Raw genomic sequence first — 24,803 nt, forward strand, 5'->3', positions numbered from 1 at the left:
TCAAAAACACAACATCTTGATATTAAGAGAAAAATCCACGTTTTCTAGGTAAAGAAAAAATCTAGGGTAATCATTTTCCCTAATCATTAAACTACATATGATTATTTATTTTTTATTGTTTATTTTTATATATTAAAACCTTGACCTCCGAGATTATGTATTTAGTATCTGCCAGAATATTGGTCTACACATGAGATTAGGCATTTTCTTAGATTCTATAAATTTACACTGTTAAGGTCTTGATGTTTCCCTGTATTTCTCAATAATAACAATAACAATAATAATTATTATTAGCATTGTAGAATAGCTGGGGGTGCCAGGCCTCTCGGCACTTTACGTGAATTGCTTCATTCAATCTCATAAAAACCCTGAGATTTCTACTCATTTACTTCCACACCACTTTGATAATTATTTTTATTCTGTTTACAGATGGAGAAACTGATGCTTAGGTAGTTAAGTAACTTGCCCAAGCTCACGTAGCTAATAAATGATGGTGCCTAGCTTGGAACCCACATCCACTCCTCTGGCGCAGTGTTCTTGCCACACCAAGCTGAGACCTTTTAGAAAAGACTCCTTGTTTGAAAATCCTGGAGCAGTGTTTACCTCCACCCCCCCCCCAATCCCTGCCGTTGTGACCCACTGCCCGATGGGCAGTTTTTCTGCTTTCTACAGAGACATGGGAAACACCAACATCCCTGGAACACAGTAGCCATTGTGCTGGAATTTCTTTCCTTTCCTGGCTGACAAGGAAGCTGCTGTCATTTTCCCTGAAAGGCAGCAGGCAGGGAGTTCAGAGGGCACATACCTGAGAGCTGCAGAAGAGCCCAAGCCCTCCTGGGCAGTCCCCGGGGTTTAAAGCTTTTGTAACTCAACTGCCTCACACACCTGCAGATGTTCTTGGGTGATGAGAGTGAGTTTTAGATATGCCCTTTGATTGTTCCTGGGGGTGGCTTTCAATGCCTTCCTCAACTTAATACATGAACATGATCATTTTAGTAAGCGTATAAATTCTCACAAAGCTTAGGGCAGCCAAACTTCAAGATCAAATGTAGCATTAAAAACATAGTGGGCATTTAAAACCTTGTTTTTTGGATAAGCAACCACATATTTTGTTTGTGTTTTTTCGTTTTTGTTTTTTGTTTTGTTTTTTAGCCTCCTGTTCCAGCTTGACCTGGTAAATTCCCTCTTAAGCTGAATGAGTGTTGGAATAGGCTAGTCTGAATAATTGAACATTCAGGATAAGCAGGAGGTGGTCTAGCTCCACGGGGGTTCTGTAGCCCAGGCACATCAAGGTCACTAGGGGGGAACCATGGGAAATCACTCTGCTCTCCAAGTCTCTACCTCTTCATCTGTAAAGAGGGATAATATTAGTACCTGCCTTGTGGGGGAGGGAGGGGGTGACAATTAAATAAGATACCCCTGTGAATTGTACTCAGCAATGTACTCAGCACACAATAAGCCTTCAAGAAATGCTACCTGTTATTATTAATATTACCATAAAACTGTATTACAATTAAATTGCAGGTAACGTTGAACAAGAATGCACAATTAAATCTTCCTCTGGTGATTCAGAAGTTCTTTTTGCATCTTGTAGCCTTCCAGAACATTGTTCTATGCATCAATTATCATTATATAGGATTGTGGCTGTCGAAGATACGCGATATTGACCCAATTGCACCCACCCAGTGATTTACCGAATAATGCCTTTAAAGGAATAAACCTTGACAGCAGCCTGGTTTCCCATCACTTCAAAATAAAAGATAATTCCAGTTATTTTAATCTTCCACATGTCGAAGAGAGAGGCAGTGACCTGATAAAGTGGAGCTTATTCTGACCACGAGATTGAGACCCAGTTGCTTCATTTTCTGGTTCCAGTTGGTGTCTTTTCTAATTAGTGTAGCAGCACGTCACCACAATTGTTGGAAAGCTTTAATCATTTACATATTTTTCCTTATCTCTGAGAATGACTTAGAATGTTTTCTTCCAGTTCAATGGTTATTTTCACAAAGCTGCCAGGGTTGAGTTTGAGGTGCTTGCCTGTGCCTGAGGAAGATGACAGGAGAAGGAAAATTGCCTCCCCAAGTAAATGAAAGCCGGGTCCCCCTTCCAAGGACCTATAATAACCAGCTACACAAGCTGTTGGTTTGTGTGTCCTATTGATTTAATATGCTTCTAATCAGTACATAAAGCTATGGGCCTGCAGTGTTAATTTTTCATATGCTTACAAAGTACCCTTTGATTTTCTGTCACACGTTAATTACAGCGTTTTGCCATTAAATAGGAAGCTTTGTGTAAACTAATTACTAGGTAATCATTGTCTACTGCAAGCGTGCTGTTTGTACCTTTTATTTTATTCTAAAAATGCACAGATCTCACAGTCTGGAAACACTCTACCTTCCAGCCATTAGCTCTCACTAATTCATAGCATTATTGTGGTGAGAGCGTAGGAGTTGTAATTGTTGTGGTATCAGAGCTGTTAATTACCGGAGTAAACAGTTGAAATGGTGCCAAGGTCTATTGTACAAGGCAGAGAAAAGGAGGTTTAAATGTTACTCCCACCATCTGGGGACTAGGGGAGAGGCAAATGCTTGAGAACAGCAGTGAGGCGCTATCGCCGCCTCAGCTCCAGGGTTGGCGGCCATATGGATCCGGAATATTTTGAATCAATTGAATTTAACTGCCAGTTTTTCGCAATAACAGCGTGGAAGGAAGGAATAAAGCAAAAGATGAGAGAAACGAGAATTGGTTAGTGTTTTCACATCCAGGAAGTCCCCCTTGGAGTTCTTTTGGAAATATCTGCCTTGCTGAAAACCACAGAGCAGGCACGGGTATTTGGAACAGATTCAGAATGAGTTTTACTCTCTGTCTACGACTGCGCCATTTGCTTCTGGTCGTCTGTCCTCAGTGCCCCTGGGTGAGAGAGGGATGCCCTTGAGAAGACTCGGACTCTCCTGTCACTGTACCAAATCCAACAAAAATCCTCACTTTTGGAATTCACTGATTTATTACCCTGGTATTTTCACCAGCATGGTCTGCAGAAAGAAAACAATACTAAATTGCACAAAGCTTTCCTATCGGCCTCGAGTATATACATCTGTACTTGTGGAAATACCAAAGGAGGTAGGGCTCTCTGCTCTGATTAAGAGAAGTAAATGCTTGCCCACTCCTTTTGCATAAAATTAAAATAAAAACTCTCTTGACGGTCTCTCATTTCATTCCACAAATTCACTCCTCTCCTCTATACTTGAATGAAAAAAATCAAAGTCCAAAAGGCACACGTGCTTTCTTCTGTTTTCAGTTGCCAGTTAAAGAGCTTTTCTCTCAACCGACGATATTTCTCCAACTGGTAAGAAAGAGACCTATTACCAATATATTACCAGTAATAATAATTATGGCTACTTCCACCTTACAGTTGATTTTTAAACGGCCTGGTTTCTGCCTTAAAAGACTGCATAATCTTTAAAACTGTCATCTGTGTTTATTTGATGTCATTCATAGTTCGTACAATTCCCTTCAAACCCATTTTCCAACATTAAAAATATTTTTAAAAAATCTGCCACTTGCAGCTGTAACTACTTTTCAATATTATTCCTAAACCATGAACATATTCTTCTTTTTTTAAACCACCCTGGATTATTTATTTTTAATTGTTCCTCTAGCAGATGTTGAAGGAATTCGGGGTGTAGTGTAAACAACTCCTTTGAAGACAGAGATCACAGACTGCCACGTGCACCAGGAACCAACCAAGGGCAGTGTTTGTGGGGCTTTCGTGACAGCAGTTTTGGCCCTGGGGGGACACGTTTCCTGCTTTTGTGTATGTGCGGGAGTTCAATTAAGAATTTCAAGAAACGCTTAATCTTTATGTATTGAAACCCCAGCATGCAGCGCAACAGGGTGTGCCCAGAAAGAAAACCACGGCCCCCTGTGAGGAGGGGGAAAAGAAACAGCAGTTTCGGTGCTGCAAAGTTGAAAGGGAACGAACCTCTCCAGTGTCTCTGGTCGGGGGCGAAGCAGTTGTGCCGAGCTTTGGAATGGAGGCACAGCATATGTGCCTCAGTTGGACAAAACGCTTCTCAAGTCAAATCAACTGCTAGGCCTGCATGTTGGTACAAGGTGGAGGCCTAGATAATGAGGGACAGACTCCTCGAGAAGCAGCGAGTGGATAATGCTACATAAGTATGGAATTATATACCGTATTTTCACCATTCTGTTTAATGAGAGCCGCCACCGCAGCGAATCACTTGCCACACAGCCGAAATGGGCCATTAGCTATCAAGGGAAAATTGTCTTTGCCGCTTTCAGCAGATGGAGCAAATATTTTACAAAGCAATTTTACATACCAAAAACATTTGTGTGCCTTGGTAATGTTGGCTGTTTTACATTATGTTACCTTCTACAGCAGCATAATTTTCCATCTCATCGAAGGCAAAGTTGGCATTTTTGATTTTTAAATTCTCAATTAACAATTAAACATGGAGTATTAAAGCAGTCCTTAAACTTTAAGTAGGTGTGGGAAGTAGTTTATGACTTGCCGGAGACGTTTTCATTTTTTCTTCATCTTCTCAGCATATTTTTGCACGCTAAAGAGGGACTGCTCCTAATGATCTTAATGGAGAGAAATGAGTGAAAACTTCACTACCGACTGCAGAATGAGAGTAACCAACGCACAGATGATCAGAACGTTTGCTGGCTTAAAGCTTCCAGCACGGATTGTGGGTACGTGGTTTGGCCCGCCCACGTGTGTCTGCTTAAAATGTTTAAACTTCAATTAACAGAAAATCTGACTCAAAATGGCTTGATTATCTCAGCCAACTGAAAATCCAAGGATTAGTCTGACTTTGGACAAGGCTTAATCCAGCAGCGCAACACCGCTAACGACGCCATTACCCCCCACCCCTCCTCCTGGCACATAATGTCTGTTCCACCCTAAGGCTGGCTGTCCACAGCGCTCCAAGATGGCTGCCAGGGGCTCCTGGAGCTTCCCCTTGGTCAAGACAATAGGAGGAAAGAAAACTGGAGTCGAGGGTGAGTCACTGTCAATCGCGGAAGTTCCTAAGAGGAAGTTTGGGACATCGTGACCCTGAACAGGGGGACAAAGATGCTGGGCAGCCAACAACAGATGTCCACTCGACCACTCTTTCATAAATCTGACGGCACAGACTCAGCATCACATGTGGATGATCTCATCTGACCCAGATTGACCATTTATACCCACTGATGGCAGTTTCAGAAACAGATCCCATCGAACTACGGCATACTGGTAGCAACTGGATTTGAATCCCAGTGTGCCACTTCATGGCTGTGTGACGGGAACTGGGAATGATAATATCTACTCAGAGAGTGGCTTTGAGATAATAAATATAAAAAAAAATCTCTGGCACAGGCCTGCCACATGGTAAGCGTTCAATAAGTGAGAGCAATTATTTTACCTAAACGGTGACTACAGTGATAAAATGCATCCTGAGCCCAGCAAAGCAACCTTTCTAAATTCACCCTCAAATTTGGAATCCCTCCCTTCTCCCCATCTCTGTGCCACTAGCCAATTCAAATCCTGAGCATCTTTCACAGTGCCCCACACTTTACCCCCTGAAAGAGGCAGGAGGGCTGGTGAAGGGGACTCACCCAAGAGTCAGAGGCAGCCAGAGAGTGCCTACATGAGCACAGGAGTCCCATCCCCTCTTCTGCGAATGAGGCATTTAACTCATTTAACCATGAGGATGGTCCATATGGTCCCTCTCAACACTGACAATCCTGCTTAGTTTTTTAGGTCATTGCTCTGCCCTTTTGACCTTATACCACCCTCCATTCCACATCGGAAATCTTTATAAAGAAGAACAATCTAGCTAGGTCCCTTGGTTTCTCCTTTGAACACCACAAACAATGTGAGACGTGAGAGATTGGAGGTGATTAGCCAAGAAGTTATTTTACCTAACTTACCACTGCAGGTCTAGCAAAGAAGCTTCTAAAATAAAATGAGTTTTGGTGGGATTGATATTTAGTACATTCTAATTTGTATTCCTTCTTTCTCCTTTCCCACCCTCACCAATAAACACACACACACAGACACACACACACACACACACACACACACACACACACACAATTTACCTGGGAAAGTTAACTCTCTAGAGTTTGAAGTAGCTTTAGTCATTGAGGGCAGTATTAAATTGGATATGCCAGAAGCTTCCCCTGAGAGATCATGAATTTCCTTCAGTCAAATATCTCTTCCTTCAAATGTACACTGTCTTGATAGAAATAGAGAGTGAGCTGAGAGGCAATGCCTATGCTTGATAGACAAGATTCTCTAGGATGCACTGGTCTGGCAGATTGAGGCCCTGTGCCCTATGCTACTCAGGTATCCTGGAACCTTCCAAGGTCCTGATGATTATCAACGCACACTGAGCGTAAATGTGGGTGCTGGAGAAAGGGTGACAAGCCTGTGCAATGGCAAAGATGGGGCTGAAGTTTCTCCTGGATGGGAATTGCTCTAGAGCTATATCAGCTCCACAAAGGCCAACAGCTAATGTGTGTTGGCAGACCCAGTGCACTCACGATGGAAGGAAAATCTGGAATTCTGACTTTTTTTTTTCAAAGAGTAAAGTGAATTTTTCTAACATCTACTTATCACCCACAAGATACGTACTTTCCTTTCCACACCCCCAGAGTCGTTAGCTGTAAATGATCTACTCCGTGTGGGTCCTGGGATCTCTGAAATAGACTGGGGTAGTCCACTACCTTGATATGACTTACTGAGGTGAAACCTTCTAAGTACTCATTTCATAAGCTTGTAGGATTTTGTAGGATAGAGAAGACAAGACACCCACCCCCAGTTGCTGGCCTATAACAGACATTTTGCATATGTGTACACACACACACACACAATTTGGGAGGATGAGAAGGGGGCAAAGAAAGCAAACTAGCATTCATTTCCACAACCTCCATTGTTTTCTGTCTGTAGTCACATGTTAAAAATCACCCAGTAACAGGGGTGCTTTTATATGGAACGTCAGTTTGCTGGCTTTTCTCGAATCTAGGAGCTACAGGTCTTGGTGGTTTTGTATGATTTGGTTCAGGTTGGTAGGGGTGAGGGGGACACTTCTCTTTTTGTTAGTACTAAGGCCATTCTTAGTATAATCCTCATATTTCCCATCAGAGGCTTTCAAGATAAATGAATGGAATAGTTAATACCCTCACCCCATTATTCCAACCCATACCGTTTTCTTAGAGAGCTAATCATGGCCCCCGGCTGCCTCCATGTGCCTCACTGTCCCCTAGTGAACATCACCCCACCAGTGCCTTCAGCTGTGTACTTCTCTTGACGGGACACGATTCATCCTCCAGATTCCTGCAGCAGACTTTCCTCTAGGAAATTTACCCCCTTGCTGTGGCTTTGTGCACAGCAGAAATGCTGCCGCGCGGGCAGAATGGCTGGCTGTGCGAGCAGAGGCAGTGGCGGCAGCTTGGCACGGTGTCCAGATGCCTCACACAGGCCACAGCCTTACAAGTTAATTACTGGCCCTCACATAGCATGTTGCATCTGAAGTGGCGCTTGGTAAATGTCACCTCATTTGTCTTCCCAATGCCCCTCAGAGGCAGGGAATCCCATAAAATCCACCCAGGAAGAATTGGTGGTTCTTAAGTGGTCATCCCCCCAGGTGGTTCCTGGGCAGCAAGGAGGGAGCCTGTGGAGAGGTTCCACATTTTCCCCTATTCTGTAACTTCAGCTGTTCGGGGCTGGGTCTGTGTTTACCACTGCCATGATTCATTCCACATTTAGGGTTCCCTGTGCAGAGCACTGGGGCAAATGAGCTCGAAGCCACTGGCCACACTGTGAGGGAGCCCCCATGGAGCTGGAGAGCACAGAGAAAGGATACCCAACTAGTGATAGAGAAGGCTTCCGGGAAGAGGTGTGACCAGAACTAACTCAGGACGAGGAGTCGGCCAGGGGAGGAAGTGAAGGAAGGCAGGCTGAGGAAAGAGGCTGAGCCAGGGGAGTGTGGGGCGAGGCTGGGAGCTGGAGAAGGGAGACCTGAGGCTACATGAGGAATCACAGGCTCAGTCACAGAGGCCCCTCTTCATGCATTGTCTGGGGAGTTTCAACTTGATCCTCAAGTTGATGGAGATCTAGTTTCAAGATTTAGGTAGCAAGGCTTCCACCTGTTCCTTCACCGCCTCCTCTCCATCTCCACCTCTCCCCTGAAACACGCAAACTCTTTTCCCCCAGTTCAGCTACCTACAAGGAAGGCCTGACACTTTGTCATTTTTCCCCCAATTACTTTTATTGTGGTAAATGCATATAACATAAAATTTACTGTCTAAACCGTTCTTTTAATTAAAAACAAAAATTTTTAATGTTTATTTTATATTTTGAGAGAGAGACAAACAGAGTGCAAGTGGAGGAGGGGCAGAGAGAGGGAGACACAGAATCCAAAGCAGGCTCCAGGCTTGGAGCTGTCAGCACAGAGCCCAACACAGGGCTCAGACTCATGAACCGTGAGATCATGATGACCTGAGCCAAAGTTGGATGCTTAACTGACTGAGCCACCCAGGAGCCCCTGTCTTAACCATTTTTAAGTGAACAGTCTAGTGGCGGTAAACATGTCCACAACACTGAGCAGCCATCACCACCATCCATCTCCCTAACTCCTTTCATCACGTAAAACCGGATCTCTGTAGCCACACAACACCGGCTCCCCATTCCCCCGACCCCTAGTCCCGGATGGGCACCATTATACTGTCTGTCCCCATCATTTTGATACTCCTCATACCTGTAGTTTATTGATATATGCATGAGTGAATGAATAGATGAATTATTTCTCTTTAGACTGACTTGATGTGAATGGCCACACAGCAGATCACTGGGTAGATGGTTTAATGCTTTTCAGAAGCAGGGCAGGAAAAGCCCTTTAATCATGGCAGCATAGAAAGAAGTCTCTACTGTCCCCGGGGGACAGCCTGGCCTGCAAAACTTCCCTCCTTGACCCCGAGCAGGGTGGGAATCGACAGCCCTGCTTCAGTGTCCCAGCTTTGGGGCACCTCATGAATCACAGACAATTGGTCTTCTTCGATACAGTAGAATGCTTTTAACTGAAACAAGTATAAAACAAAAAATAAAGGTGGGTTTGGAGGATGGTGTTCCAAGGAGCAAGGCAGAAGGCCAAGTTATTGGAACTGCACGTTGTGTATGCTTGTTTATGATTTAGATGCAGGGCTTTGGAGACCCGAGGCGATGGCCAGGAAAGAGCAGAAGAAATGTGTACACTGTGCAGGATGTGGGAGGCAACAATTTGACAACGATTTCCCTGCTTCCACCTCCCAGGCAAAGGCTCCGGGCCTCAGCCAGCTTCCCCAACCCTTCTGAACAGACCTCCAGCTGCTGCACAGTGATTCATCCTGAACGAGCACAGGCCAGGCACTCTCCCTTTCTCAAGGCATTTTTGTTTTGTGTGTCCATTGCTTACTAAACTAACTAATGGAACTCTCCCACCAGGATTTCCTGGATATTTCAGAAATTATTCAGATTATTTGTACCCGTCTAGAGTATATTCTTAGATATTTATCTTCTATTATAGATTTTTAGAGGGCACTGGACCCAGAATGAAACAGATATCCCAAGGAGCTGGTGGGGGTGAAAGGGGGTGGTGGGCAGGACAATCACTTTTGAATGTCAGGGAAATTGGAAATAAACGAGTATACAGGTTATTTCTAAGATTCCTCTCGACGCCGCTCACCAAAACAGCAGATTCTTTTCTTATTCTTTCAAACTGCTGAGCACTCATACATATATCTAGAAGGTCCCCAGCAACCCAAAGCAAGCCCAAGTTTTTCTTGTCAGTGTCCCATATTTTGAATATGAATAATGCCCATCAAATGGCTTTGTATCTAGTGCCCTGCTCAACTTCTGCCAGAAATAAAGTCTGAAGAGGTGGGGCTCTATTTGAAAATTGTTAGATAGTCCCAGACTATCCAGAAAAAAAAAATGGTCCTGGCAACCTGAGGCTCTTTATATCAAAAAGGCAGTCATCTTATTCTTTAAGGAATTTCCACCTGTTTTCATTTTGACAGGAGGCTCTGTGGTTCAGGCTGTTTGATGATGGTAGGGGGCCCATCTCGTGTCTAGTCAGATGAGGCTTTGACCTTGTGGGGAATCCCAGCACCCCTCCCCACCTCACTCTTACAACCTGCTCCCATCTAAAATCCCACCTCTTCAGTATCAGCCCTAAGTTTAAGGCTTTGCTCCCACAGCTGTGGGATGTGGAGGCCTCCCAAAAAGGGGGAAAGAGCACAGCTTAAAGAGATAGAGGTGCCAAAGAAAGACCCTGCCAACTCCATAATTTCTCCCAGGGCCAGTCCTATTAGGGTAATAGAACAACAAACATTCGGGTCTGAAGGATCCTAGGGACTAGGTCATTAACCCCCCCATTTACATAAAGGGAAACTGAGGCCCATAGTGAAGTGGCACATTGGCCAAGGACACTCAGCTAGCTGGGCAGCCTACAGTGCGTCTGCGGCCGGATTTCCTGATGTCTGGACACAAGGCCGCCCTTTGGAGACAAGAGGCAGAATTAACAGCAATATTTAGGGGCCAAATCACTTTGAAATGCGAAAACGGAAATGGCTGGAAAAACAGAGAAAAATTTCAAAATGGCTTTCTGACTCTGGGTAAACAGTAACCACATTTTTTTGCCTGTTGGAGGCCTGGTTTTTAATCACTCCACAAGCAGTTTTCATTTCTGTAGTAAAATTGCTTGTGGTTCTATTTAATTTGTTTCTGCAGGAGCCAGCTTTGGTGAAGATCTCCGAGGAGCTGGCGGGCATTTTAGCACAGCACGCACAGCCAGTCAATGAGAAACGGTTCCCGACGTGGAGGAAATTCCTCCAAACATTTCTCAGTCAAGGTAAATAAGACTGTAAAGTTTCTATTGAGGACTGGTCTACACAACCTTGAATTCTAGTTTTGGGTCAACCTCGCACCAATTTAAATACCTCGCATCTCTTGTACTGGTTTAGGTTAAGTGCTCCTACAAGGAGACTTTTTTTTTTTCTTATAAACTTTGCCTAAATATTTATTGTGCACTCAGCCTCTTACATAAATAGGAGCTGAGCACACCAAGTGTGGCAGGCGTAGCTCAAGATTCGGCCCTGTTTTTGCACCTCAGACTTCCCCTGACAGGTGGGCTTTGGAGGTGGATGACCTGGTTATGGATCTCATCCATGACCTTGAGCAAGGTTCTAAAACCCCCGGAGGCTCAGTTTTCTCCCCTACCTACCTCATGGGGTTGCTTGGAGGGTTCAATGGAATACAGATGTGAACGTCTTTACCGTGCAGCCTGACTCAAGATGGGACTTGAGTGTTAGTTTCCCCTTCCTTTTTGTGGGAGGGAAGAAATGGTCCCCCCCTGCAGTTCTGAAGGCACGATTTCTAAATAAGTATCCTCCAGTGTCCTTTCCTCCTCCTCCTAATTCATCCTTATTCTCTAAGGACACCAGGAAGTCTGTGGATAGGGGGATGAACGGACTGAATGATGCTTGTCCGCAGTTGCAGAGGTCCCTATGGGAGTGGCCACACGCCCATGTAACGCCCCCCACTCTTAACAGATTACAGTGTAAGGCAGACATTCTTACCTGCTTACCCACATGAATGATGCAAGAAGGCTAGGATAACAGGCCACAGAAGATATATTTAACACTCTAATCTCTACTGTCAGGTGATAATAGAACTTTTTATATTAACATTAATATATAATAATATAATAATGTGAGGTCAGATAGCAGCAGCACCAGCACAACGGTGATATTGCACAGCAGAAATAAGATAACGAGGGCCAGAGAGTGCTTATTATGTGCCAGATGCTATTCTAGTCATATGCATATTAAATCCCCCTAACAATTCTACGAGGTGGGTACATTATCACCCTTGTTTTCTAGAAGGGGAAACTGAGGTACAAAAGATTAATAAGTAACTTGCTCCAAATCACTCTGTGAATACATGGCAGAGCCAGTAAGCGGCTACCACTGTGTTGTTCCAGGTGTCTTGGTGGGATCCAGCGGGTACATTTATCAAGGAACACATTCTAGCTCGGTGAATGAGAGAGCACCAGAAAAGATAGACGTGTGGCCTGTTGGAATACATTGGGCAGGCAGTGTGGACTGGGAGGGAGTAGTGAACACTCTGTTCATGAATTATTTAAGCAAGGGGTCGGATGGTCAGCCGTCTGACAAGCATGCTGAAAAGGGGGTTCTTCACGGGTGCGGGGAGAGGGGAGATGACACACGCTCTCCAGTGTCCTCTCAGATCTAAACTTCTGTGATTCTACCAATTTCCACATGCACCCACCGACAGAAGAGTAAAAAGGAAAGAGTTAACCCCATATGCATAAATGGGAAAGAACAAGGTCCCTACAACAAAAATAGACAAGAATAAGGGGTTCTTTTTAAGTTAGGAGGGGAGGACCATGAGGATCTCCAGGTCCATCCAGGATAGGACTTAGGAAGTTTCCAAATCTTCCAAGGTCAGCCTGCAAACCCTCCTCTGATCTATCTCTTTTCATGGGAGCTTTGTAGCTTAGAAAGGGTTTTCCCAGCCACTGCCTCACCTGAGCTGTATAACCACAAGCTCAGGCTGTCCTCAACTTCCTATTCATCTCCATCCTTTCTTCCAGCAACGTTGTAAACACAGTGCCCATTTATGGGAAGCAGAACAAACTTTACTAAGCTAATTTTATAGATGAGAAACAGCCTCAAAGCTAGGAAGTCACACAGCAAATATGTGGCGAGTGGGAAACACAGGTAGAGCCTACAATTTTAGCACGTCTCAAAAATCCAGTTCTAGTATGCCATGTGTTTCCAAATCTCTAACTGGCTCTGAACCCAGTGCATACAGCAGGCCTGCAGAAATGTTTACTGACCAAAGTCGGCCGTCCCCCCCCCCCCCCCCCCCGGCTTCTTGATTCTAAGGCCACATCTCTTACCACCTTCCATTATTGCCTGTTTCATTTCATTTCTGCTCTCTCAAGTGTGCTTCTGGTCACAAAATGTGCCACAGATTCAACGTCTACATTGTCACAGGATTATCATCAAAGGCAATATATTTTTTTAAAAAGAGGAATTAATTGCTTTGAAAGGAAAACAGTTAACAGTGAAAAGATTCTGGTCATAATGCTGAGAAGAAGGTACAAATGAGCTTCTTTGGAGTAAAAAAACTAAAGTAATCTTGTAAGTATAAAGGATAATGTGTTTCCACTGAAGCACTTGCTTTCAAAATATAGGTGACAGATAAAGCCACAAAGTTAACTCAATCAGAGAGACTCAGTCAGTGTTTTTGTTTGTTTTTGTGGATTTTGTTGTTCTTTTGTTGCACTTACCTTGCTAATTCCCCCAACAACTTGTATTTAGGTACAGCACACACTAGTAGGTCCCATTTAGAGAAAAGCACATCTCATACTAACTAAATAGATAAATGTTTTCCTTCCAAAACTCAGCTTTCTTTAGGGCCAGCTCCAAACAAACTTACAGACATTTAAGGAAAGTGCCTTTTATATAAAGTAACAGATGTCTGCATTTGAGAAATGCTAAAATCTCGGGATTTAACCACATATGCTGTTCAAAGCCTGCGGGCAGAGGTCACCTCCTAGCAAACTTGTGAAATACGCACCAAGTTTATCTTAATACTGTTGGGATCCAGAGGCTGCCCTGTCTAGAGAACGCTTAGTTGTTTTTACTTTTAAATTATGCTATCTTAAAAAAGGGGGGAGGGGGCGCCTGGGTGGCTCAGTTGGTTAAGCGTCTGACTTCCTTCAGCTCAGGTCATGATCTCACAGCTAGTGGGTTTGAGCCCCGCATTGGGCTCTGTGCTGACAGCTCAGAGCCTGGAGCCTGCTTCAGATTCTGTGTCTCCCTCTCTCTATGTCCCTTCCCCACTCACACTCTCTCACTCTCTTTCTCTCTCTCAAAAATAAACATTTAAAACATTTTAAATTATGCTATCTTATTCTTTATAAATAATACTAATTTTTTTTCTATGAAAGATATATTTATGTATGTATGTATGTATGTATGTATGTATGTATGTAAGACTTATGTTAGGCCTAAGAACAAAATATCACGGCCATGTAAGTTTTGTGGATGCCACTAAACTAACTCACAAACTTAGCCAGGGCTCATATTGTTGCTGTGGCTGAGCATCAGGTTTCTCTCTGTGGTTTCTGTTATTCAGAGCAAAAGGTAAAGTATGATAAATTATAAAGCTGTCATTATTAGTAAGGATACTTCCTCAAGAAAGGTAGCATCTCCTGACTCTATCTTTAAAAAAAAAAATACTGGGGCACCTGGGTGGCTCAGTCGATTAAGCGTCCAACTTCGGCTCAGGTCATGATCTCATGGTTCATGAGTTCAAGCCCTGCATCGGGCTCTGTGCTGACAGCTTGCTTCGGATTCTGTGTCTCCATCTCTCTCTGCCTGTCCCCTGCTCATGCTCTGTCTCTTTCTCATTCTCTCAAAAATAATGTTGTTTTAAAATAATGCTTTATAATTGGCTTTGCATAGGAATCCTTTGACATAATAGTCAGTGTTCTCTCATTCCTGATAAAAATCCTAATGCATCAAAACTTCAAAAAGCAGCGATGTTGAAACAGAGAAGGCACTTGTCATCAAGGTATAAACTGCAGACCATGGGCAGTTAATTCCCCCTGAGGTATTTGCCTATAGTTGTTAGGTTACCAATAGGCAAAGCCTTGATGATCTTATGGTGTCTTTATGGTGAATGAAAACTAACATTCATTGAGTCCTAGTATATGCCAAGGACTGGGCTAAATACTATAGATACAGTATCTCTAAGATTCACAACAATCTGGTGAGGTAGGTTATATTATGTCCATTTTGTAGATGAGGAAAAGGAAGTTCAGAGAATTGAAACTTCTTGCCCAAAGTTCACAAGACATGGCAGATGCAGGATCTGAGCCCCAGTCCATCTGCCAAAGCCTGGGCTTTTTCCTCCTGTGCTAAGTGGACACAATCCACACGAGAACGTCTTTTCACCTACTCCATGTTTTTCCCACCAGGAGGCGTGGTGGAAGCGTATCCACCTGCAGAAAGCGTCACCAACCTGACAGTCGACATGCTGATAGAGCCCAATGGAGAAATCAGAGTGTTGTCAACGGGGGACCAGATTCATGCAGAAGGCCCCTTCATCAATTCTGGTACCACCATGCCTCAGACCTCGGTGGATCCCCAAGTTCTCAGTTCTTTGTGCCTCAAAATTGGAAACGCTTGTAAAATGAGAGACGTGGTTGGTTACTTTTCTATAGACCTGGTGACATTTATCGATGCAAGCACCATGGAACAGCAGGTAAGTTGATGCCACGTGAAATACTAAAATATGTAAACACTCCATACCACCTGCGCCTAAGCAACAGCAACAGGGAATATCGGGGAGTTTCTCAGATTCAGTGCCCCTTGCATGAGCTGACCCTGTAAATTCAGCATTTATGGGACCTGTGCCTAAGGTCTTCTTGTTCAGGTACAGCTGGAGTTTCAATGACTGCATCTCATCCCCCTTAGCTCTGTCGATGGGGCCTCAATTCTGCCCAATAGTGTCTTATCATGAGTCTATCTTGTGCCATCCAGGGATTGAATTTGTCTAAGACTTGTGCTTAAATAGAACGTCAATACCTAGAAAGGAGTTCAGAGTCCTTGTTTCCATTCCTCTCCTTATCAGTAGTTCACCAGCAACTCAGGTTGTCAATTTTTCTTCTAAAAAAATGTACTGGGCCATATGTCATCAATATACAAAGGCCTTAATGATAATGAACATCACATGCCCCCACTCAGCTTAAGAAATAAAGTGGTACCAGTCCCATCTCCAGTCCTGGCATTCCTTGCCAACCCTCCTGACATGGCCCCTTGTCCTCCCAGAGGCTTACATTTGGGGCTCTGAGGCCTTTCTGTATCTTAACACTCTGACAGCACATGGAGGAACCCATAAATTACTGTTTCATTTTGCATGTTTTTAAGCTTTCTATAGACTATGACACACTATATAGTGTTATTATTATTCTATGACATGGTTTTATACATTCAATGTTTCATCTGTAACATTCTTCATATGCACGGGTGAGGCTCTGATGTAGAACAGTCTAATAACTTTAGCCTTTTTTGCTTTCTTCTCACCCTCCCCCAATTACAATGTTTATTTCCACTACTACTTCACAAGACTCATTTTTTAAAATGTTTAGTTCCTCCTCTGTGAGTGCTGGGTGACCAGACCTCTGTCTGCAGGGTGACATGGCCTCCGCCCTCCCTCTCTTGATATCCTCTGGCCATTCAACATTGTAAACGTACTTTAGTTGTTTTATAGGCATTATTCTTGGTTTTATGATTCTCCGTTTCAGTCAGATGATGGTTTCAAAGCGAAAGTTTATGTTTTGGGCAGCTTTCAGCTTGCTCAATAATCATTTTCCATTTGCCTTCCTGGGCCCTCCATCGGTTTCACATTCCTTTCTCAGGCTCGCACATTGAGAGAGAAAAGGACAAACTGAAGGGCATCTATGAACCTACCTGGGGTGGATGGAGGACAGAAGCAATGCCCTCTGGTGAAAGAGTGGGGTGGCAGGGAAGCAGGGGACACTTCCCTCCCCAAATATTTGTCATGAGAAAGAAGGACTAAATCTGTGATCCCTCGGGCGGTAGGAGGATGGAACTATGGGGACTGCTGACTTGTGATTTCTACTTATTCAAGTTTGGTATGGGGAAAATTGCATGACAGTGAAAGGGATCTTCAAACACAGAGCTGGTCCTGTCCCTGGGCTTACTATCCTTCTAGGCTTTGGGGATTACGGTCCCACCCTTCACTTGGCTGGTCCCATGTGTCCTGCCAGCCTTTTCTCGCCTAACTCCCTCTTTTTTCTCTCTTCTAACCACACTGGTCTCTCTCAGTCCCCCTTATTCATCATACTACCTCCTGCCACAGGGCCTTTACATGTGCTGCCCCTCTGCCTGAAATGCTCTTGCCTCTTCTTTTTCACCTTGTTAATCCCCCCCTCCCATCCGTAATATTTCAGCTGAAGCCACACTTTCTTAGGGAAGCCTTCCCTGACCTCCCTGACAAAGTCACATTCCCCTGTTTTGAGTTCTCACATCACCAAGTACCTCTCCTTCCCATCACTTTGCCTTAGTGACAGTTTTAAACTTATTTATATGATTATCTGATTACACCTGTCTCCCTCTGTAGACTGTAAGCTCCTTGAGGAGAGATATATGATGTCTGTTTTTGCTCCCCACTCAATTCTCAGCACTGTTTCTGCCCTGGCCCAAAGGAAGTGTTGAGTCAGTATGTGTTGAAAGAATGAACGAACAACAGAGGAATTCCAGCAGGACACTAGATGTGTGGCCAAGGTTTTTAGAGAATGAATTCGGGCATCAGTTGATGGATACGTAAATATTAACCGATGATTCTGTGATTTGATCACATTATGACCCCTCATTGTCTCTTCCTGTTAATACTTGAGTATATGGTCATTTGTGTTATGATTTTCAACAGAACAGCATTGGAGGAAGTGCTCAGTGAGTACACCAAAGGCTGTTTCTACATTGGCAAGGGAAGTATATTAGCTCTGTGCGCGCGTGTGTATGTGGGTCAGTATGTAATATAGTAGAATAATATAATATACACCAATATATAATGAAATATAAGTATACATATATGATAAAAGTATAAATAATATAAACACAGAAATAAATATAATTTTATAAATAAATTTATAAAATTTTTATACATAATATATATAAATAAAAATATTTTGGGGCAAAATCACTGACATACTCTCTAGTCGTTTTGCAAGTAACATCACTCCAGAAAGCATCTTAATTTCTCTCCTGTGGGCATGCTGTGTGGTACCAATGAAGAGACTGACATATTATCAATGCCTCATTTTTGCCAGTCTAATAGGGGGAAAAATGTTACCTCGTCCCTCAGCATTTCTTTGATTTTTAGTGATGATGCACATTTTTTCATGTTTGCTGGCTCTTTATATATTTTGTCTTACTTGCCTTATCATATCTTTTACCCACTTAAATTGGACTATAATATGATCATTGATTTGTAGAAGCTCTTTGTACATAAGCAATTCTTACCTCTTGGTTGTTATAGGTTATAAATATGTTCTCATATTTATTGTCATTTGTGGCTTTCCCTTCTTTTTTTCCAGCCTTGTTTTCCACCATAAAATCATTATTTTTTCCTTTGTCATTGATTAGTGATATCTTATAGAAACGTGTTCCAAGAGTTCAGCAATATTTTATACATCATCAAATTTCCACCCACGAAACTCAAAAACCATTGCTAACTTTCTCCTGAGCCCACAATCATGGCGATAGTGGTAATTTTCTATTTCTATCATGCTTTCTATATTTATTAGTTGGCAACCTACTACAGTAGTTTTTCCTTCTGCATCTTTCATTCATATATATATATATATATATATATATATATATATATATATACTAGTTGGAATTTGTGAGTTTCTGTTTTCTTCAGTCAATTGCATTTTGATGTTTTTCTCATTTTGATGCTCAAATTGTCCCAGATTTCACTCCTGGCAGAACTTCAGAGTGGCTCTTGTGTCCTTTTGACATGTGCCCATCATTCTTTGAGCACTGTCTAACTTTCTAGCACAAAGGGATATTCTAGGTTCCTCTTACATTTCCCTGTTCCAGACCTAGGATCAACCCAAGAGCCTTGGGTCCTTTTAGTGGAAGACAGTATTAAGATCTGGGCTCTTCGTGCTTTCATTGCTACTGCAGTGTCCCATGCTTCTGGTCTCTCTCAGTGGACAGAGCTTGGAAGTATATGTATTATATATGTAACACACACACACACACACACACACACACACACGAATGCATCTATAACTATTCCTATACCTATCATTGTATATATTTTATTTAAAAAATATTAATGTTCATTTATTTTAATGTTCACTTATTTTTGAGAGAGAGAGAGACAGAGTTTGAGCAGGGGAGGGGCAAAGAGAGAGGGAGACACAGAATCCGAAGCAGGCTCCAGGCTCTGAGCTGTCAGCACAGAGCCTGATATGGAGCTCAAACCCACAAACTGTGAGATCATTATCTGAGCCAAAGTCGGACACTTAACCAACTGAGCCACCCAGGCGCCCCATCAGTGTATATATTTTAAAACCATGTGTTCCTGCTAATCTAACACTTCAGGATTCTTTCTAGACTTCCCCTTTTCCATACTTAAATATAAATACCTTCTCCAACAGTGAGAAACCAGAGTCTCTTTATCCTCAATATATGTACTTATTTGCTCAATCAATTTGTTTGTTCAGTGTACCAGCCTCCCAACCAACCCTGCTGTCTTCTTCACCTACCACATCTGTGCCCATTCCTGCCCCTCCTGTACTTGGACACTGAATGTTGTCATTTGTGTTTTATTTGTAATGTTCTTTGTCATCCTCAAGTTTCAAATAGTTGAATATAGCTCTTTTTTTTTTAATTAGTATTTTACTTTGAGCTTATAGCTTTCTTTCTCTTATCCTCGGTTTTCTCAGCTATGAAGTAAGTTAGCTTATCTGACTTCTGAGAAACCTTCCCATGCAAAAATTATGTATTTCAATATTTTCATAGTACTTATTTTTATATTCAAAATTAATATTAAGAAGAGTAATCTACTTTTTAGAAATATCACAAGGAGATAATCATAAAGGTTTATGTAAGCATATGTCAATCAGAACATTATTAAGGATAGTAAAAATTTTCAAATAACCTAAATTCCAATAATAGAGAATTTGTTAGGCAAATTATGACAGAGCAATAGAATTGAATGCTATGAAAATAGTAAAATGAAACTTCATAGAATAGTTGGAAGGGTAAAATGCAGATTACAAAACAACATATGTAACATGCTAACCATTTTATAAAAAGAAAAAAAACCATATATATGCAGAGCAAAAAGAACCTAAAAAAATACACTAAGAAGTTTCAAGTCATCATTTCTGGATTGGAGGATTGAGGGTGTGGCAGGCAGAGTAACGGCCCCCAAATGTGTCCTAAGCCTTGAAGTCTGTGAGTGTTCCCATATGCAGCAACACAACTATTCGATTAATTTAAGGATCTTCAGAAGGCAAGATAAGCCTGGATTATGCAGGTAGCCCATATAATCACAAGGGTTCTGCTGGCTTTGAAAACAGGAAGCGACAGTGAGCCAGGGAATGCAGACAGCTTCTAGAAGACAGAAAAAGCAAGGAAACAGATGCTCCCCCAGTACTCCTGGGAGGAATAAAGTGCTGCTGACACTGATTTTAACCCAGTGAGACTTGTGACTTCTGACCCATTAAGTGACTAAGTTTATAGCAACTCGTTACAGCAGCCATAGAAAACTAATACAGAGTGATTTCTGTTTTGTTCTTTGTGCTTTCTGCATTTGCATTTTCAAAAGTAGGCATTATTGGGGTGCCTGGGTGGCTCAGTCTATTAAAAGTCCGACTCTTAATTTCAGCTCAGGTCATGGTCTCACAGTTCTTGAGATCAAGCCCCATGTCAGGCTCCGTGCTGGCAATGTGGAGCCTGCTTGGGATTCTCTCTCTCTCTCTCTCTCTCTCTCTCTCTCTCTCACACACACACACACACAATAAATAAAAGACATTTAAAAAATCTTTTAAAAAGTAAAAATTATTATATGTGTAATCAGAAAAAATATATGAATAATGATAACTACAAATCTGTATAGGATGTAATACACTTTCACATACATGACCTTATATATACACATGTCCTGCAATAGACGAGGCAGGCAGAAAACTGGGATGGCAGCATCTATCTCAGATTCTTGCTCTCTGGTTCCATCTGGGCCCCCATAACTCATCATGGTAAAAGCAAAGGGGACTGGAAGCCAAGAAAAGAGAGATAAGATGACAATGGTGCACCAAGGATGGCCCCACAACTGTAAATCAACTCCAAATTGAGAGTGTAGAAAATCCCGTTTAGCCTTAAGGAGATGAGGGTGAGGTTCTAAGCTAGCTGTATGGAAGAAAAGTTTTGGAATACAGGGTTTAAATATTGGGAACATCAGCCAGAACACAGGGTCACTGGAAATAAAAGGAAAAGGGTCAGTAAATGAATCACAGGGATGTAAAGTACAGATTAGGGAACGCGTCAATAATGTTATAATAACTTTGTCTGGTGACAGATGGTAACTAGGCTTATCACAGTGAGCACTGAGTCATGTGTATAAAAGTCAAATCGCTATCTTGTACACCTGAAACTAATATAGTATTGTATACCAACTACACTTCAATTTTTTAAAAAATAGTAAAAAAGGCCAGTCCCTGGGAAATGGAGGTGGTAGGAGCATAGTATAAAACCACTCCCGCCGGTAGATTCATGTCCAAGATTCCAGTACCCTAGGAATGAGGCGATTCCAGACTTTCAGAGACTCCACGCAGAATACACAGAGCTACAAGGTAGCCACGCTGGAGGTCTGGCCTTCCCACTGAGAGGAAAGGCCCTGTCCCATATCACCATGGAGGGATCCAAGCCTTAAACAAAGAGCAGCAACCATTCCCCCGACAGGTCCTGGAGCCAAGACTCCTTTGATGGGTGGTATCCACTGGGTTCCAGGAGGGGCATGAAACACCTACCAAAGGCCTCAGATTAAAGAGAGACTGATATGTTCATTAAACAAGTACTTTCCAACAACTTACTCTGGCCCCATGCTAGCAGCTGAGAGAACAGAGATGAGATATAAACAAGACCTGTTCCCTGTCATGAGGAAGCTCATTTCACATCCATCACCCGATTTCATCTGATACACATGCACCACAATCGTTTTTTATTCTTACTCGTTCCTAGGCATAAATATTACCCTCATGAGATTTGTAAATCCTCTAGAAAATGCACTGGACATTGCATTTTTTACCTCTTTGTGATGTCTAACACAATGATAGTCACATGATAGCCAGTTGGTTGATGGACTCTTTGAACTTCTAGAATATCCAGATCTGCTGAGCTTACTTACTCACTTCTGGGAAATTCTAAAATAAAGAACTAGTATTTGTTGAGCATCTATTATGTATAAGCCATTTTGGTCGGTGCCAGAGAGGCCACAAAAACACAAAGGAAGTGGAGGCTTGCCCTTAGGGAGTTCACAATCTAGTTGGGGAGACAGACTAGAAAAATGAGTCACAAGTAAAAACATAAGTGACAACCACATAGAACAATAAAAGAGACATCAAAAAGGTAATGTCAGTCTAACTGCCTTCTGTTTGGAGCAATCAAGAAAGGTTTGTACTGAGTAGGTGGGATTTGAGCTGAAAGACAATTAGGATTGGAAGGAAGATAAGAAAGAGTGTATTCCAAGTGGGAAAGGTGTGTGAAGGTTGGTGGTAGAAAAGCACAAAACACATATGAAATGAGGACCTAAGTTTTACAAACATTGTATCTGACTTGCCTCCTATAAATACGCACTTACATATCCCTCTCCAGTTCCTTTTCTTTATATAAAGTCGCTAAACAGATTGGCAAAGATGCTTTCTGTTGAAATTTCCAGATTAAGAACTTGTTTGTTTTCAGGTAATTGTGAATGTTTGAAGTAATCATTTCTATTATGATCATTGAATGTTATTACTTAAAAAAAAAGGCGGGGGAGGATATGCAATGTCTAAGAAAAGAGTTTAGATGAAAATGGCCTCAAGCAACTAGCCAAGGCCCTTCCTAAATACAAAAAGTAGCTACAGAAGGAAGTAGGACAAATTGTGAGGAAAGACAAAAACAGAGACCCCGACGTACATCAGAGACTATCCCACACATTCTGAAAACTGTCCCAAAGAGTGTCTAATACAAATATATCAGCCTAGGATAGAAAAAAGATAGCTGGGAATATTTTCATCATGATGGGTAATAAGTTCTGGCCGCAATCTGTCCATTAACCAGTTGTGATACTTTAGACAACTCACAGGACCTCTCTGAGCCTCATTTTCTCCTTGACAAATGGTGACTTCCTGCCCTCCTTCCCACAGGAGGTTCTGAGAGGCTGAGCCTATATAAGGTGCTGTTCTTATTAAATTAAATGGCATAATCACATGTAAAACTGTCACCCGAGCCCTCAGCAGGTTCTCAAACTGTGAGTGGAATCTGAATTGAATTAGCATTATTTTTAAAAGTCAGTGAGCATTATATCATCTCAAAGTGATATAGAAGCATCAAAAATGAATACACTTATTTCAGAGAGTAGAAAAACCAAGGTCTACAGAAATATCATAATTCCTTCTTATTTACTGCTATATACCCAGCACCTAGCACCACGTCTAGCATATAATAGATCCACAATAAATATTTATTAAATGAATGAATGGTTACTTCTCTCTGAGTCCCCCTCTAGTACTCTCATTTGCAAGTTCTCCCTATCTCTGTTTTCAAGATATACAAGGTATTCACCAAGGAACCTCAACAAGATTTACTTTTTCTCTTCAGTGAAGGTATTTTATTTATATATAAGAAGGTTAACAGTTTATTTCTAAATTAAAATTTAATAGGCCTTTGGTACAAACAGCAGTGCCTATTATTCAGTGTTTTTAAATGCTATAATGGGCACATTGTTGATCACAAGTTAATACCTAGTGAAGGGAAAATAGATCCCAAAGGATTTTGAATCATTAAAGTAAAAGACCTGTCCCTTTAAAAGGTCTGCATCTTCATGTCAATGAAAGAGACCTGTAATACGCAAGTAATAATAATGATGATGGTGATGATGATGACTTGTACAATAAGCACAAGGGCAATGATGACAATAAGTTTTACAGTGAAAATTACAATTCTGTTTCTTAACACTGATAGTGCAGGTAGACTGGTGGCCAATTTTGCTATACATAACATTACCATATGTGATTGTCCTTAAACGTTGGGTTAACCCCCTTACGTTGTAAACTTTAACCTTCAGAAAGGATGAACCCAAGTCTAAACATCAGCTCTTGGGTAGAACTTTGGTTGGTCTACATATAATAGACCCAGTTCCTCTGTTTATATCCAGTTGTCCCACCCAGGACTTTGGACGTCCACTCTCATCATGGAAGATCCTTGCTTCCTTTCAAATGAAACCCAGAAACTTCTCTCTGGACTTTGAGGTCTTTAACTTTAATCACCAGAAACATTGCCAGGGCAGGGCAAATCTGGGCACTCACACTGCATCCTGCATTTCTGAGGAGGTAACACATATCTGCAGGACTCAGGATGGCAGCAGGTAGGGGCAAAGGAAAAGGCTCCCTACCAATGCTAAGAAAGACTAGAAGACTTTTCTACATACATGTGTTTAACAGCTTGTCCACCAGCATCACAAAACCAAAGCTGAGTGGCCCTTTCCTACTTCCAGTTGTCACCTGTGGTCAAGTATTTTTATTTGATAAAATTTTCGCTTTTGAAGTTGTCCTTAACACTCATTTTAACCTAATGAGGGGTCGTACAAACTACATACCATCCGTACAATAATGTTGCCTTGACAAAGTACAAGGTAATTTGCTCTAGGCCTTACCTATTTCTTAAAACACCCCTGAATCATCCCCCTCCCACCATGTGGCACAAATTACTTTTCTCACTGATCATGTCCAAAGTACTCTCCAAGAGAAGAAAGCTGACCTGCATGGTGGCACCCATGTTCAATAAATGCATTCTCCTCCTGCCTCCCACATGCCCCTCTCATTCTTACCACTCGCCTTTCCTTTCTTTTATGTCAGTATACAACTGTCCTTCTTTCAAAATGTTTCAAAATCCAACTTCTCAAGGAAAGCCACCTTAAC

General features: G+C 42.1%; 1 protein-coding gene across 3 annotated transcripts in view; it reads left to right on the forward strand.

Annotated features, from left to right (window-relative positions):
- Nucleotides 1–24,803, forward strand: part of IQCH (IQ motif containing H) — a 209,745-nt gene that overhangs the window by 143,739 nt on the left and 41,203 nt on the right. For 2 of the 3 annotated variants that reach the window (XM_049613798.1, XM_049613799.1), the window contains 2 exons: nucleotides 10,778–10,898; nucleotides 15,060–15,346. In XM_049613798.1, coding sequence (XP_049469755.1) covers nucleotides 10,778–10,898; nucleotides 15,060–15,346 — 408 coding nt within the window. Of the gene's footprint in view, nucleotides 1–1,524; nucleotides 1,887–10,777; nucleotides 10,899–15,059; nucleotides 15,347–24,803 lie in introns of those variants that run through there. The other variant, XM_049613800.1, reaches the window with a different exon arrangement.

Source organism: Panthera uncia (assembly GCF_023721935.1).
Source record: "Panthera uncia isolate 11264 chromosome B3 unlocalized genomic scaffold, Puncia_PCG_1.0 HiC_scaffold_1, whole genome shotgun sequence".
NCBI lineage: Eukaryota > Metazoa > Chordata > Mammalia > Carnivora > Felidae > Panthera > Panthera uncia.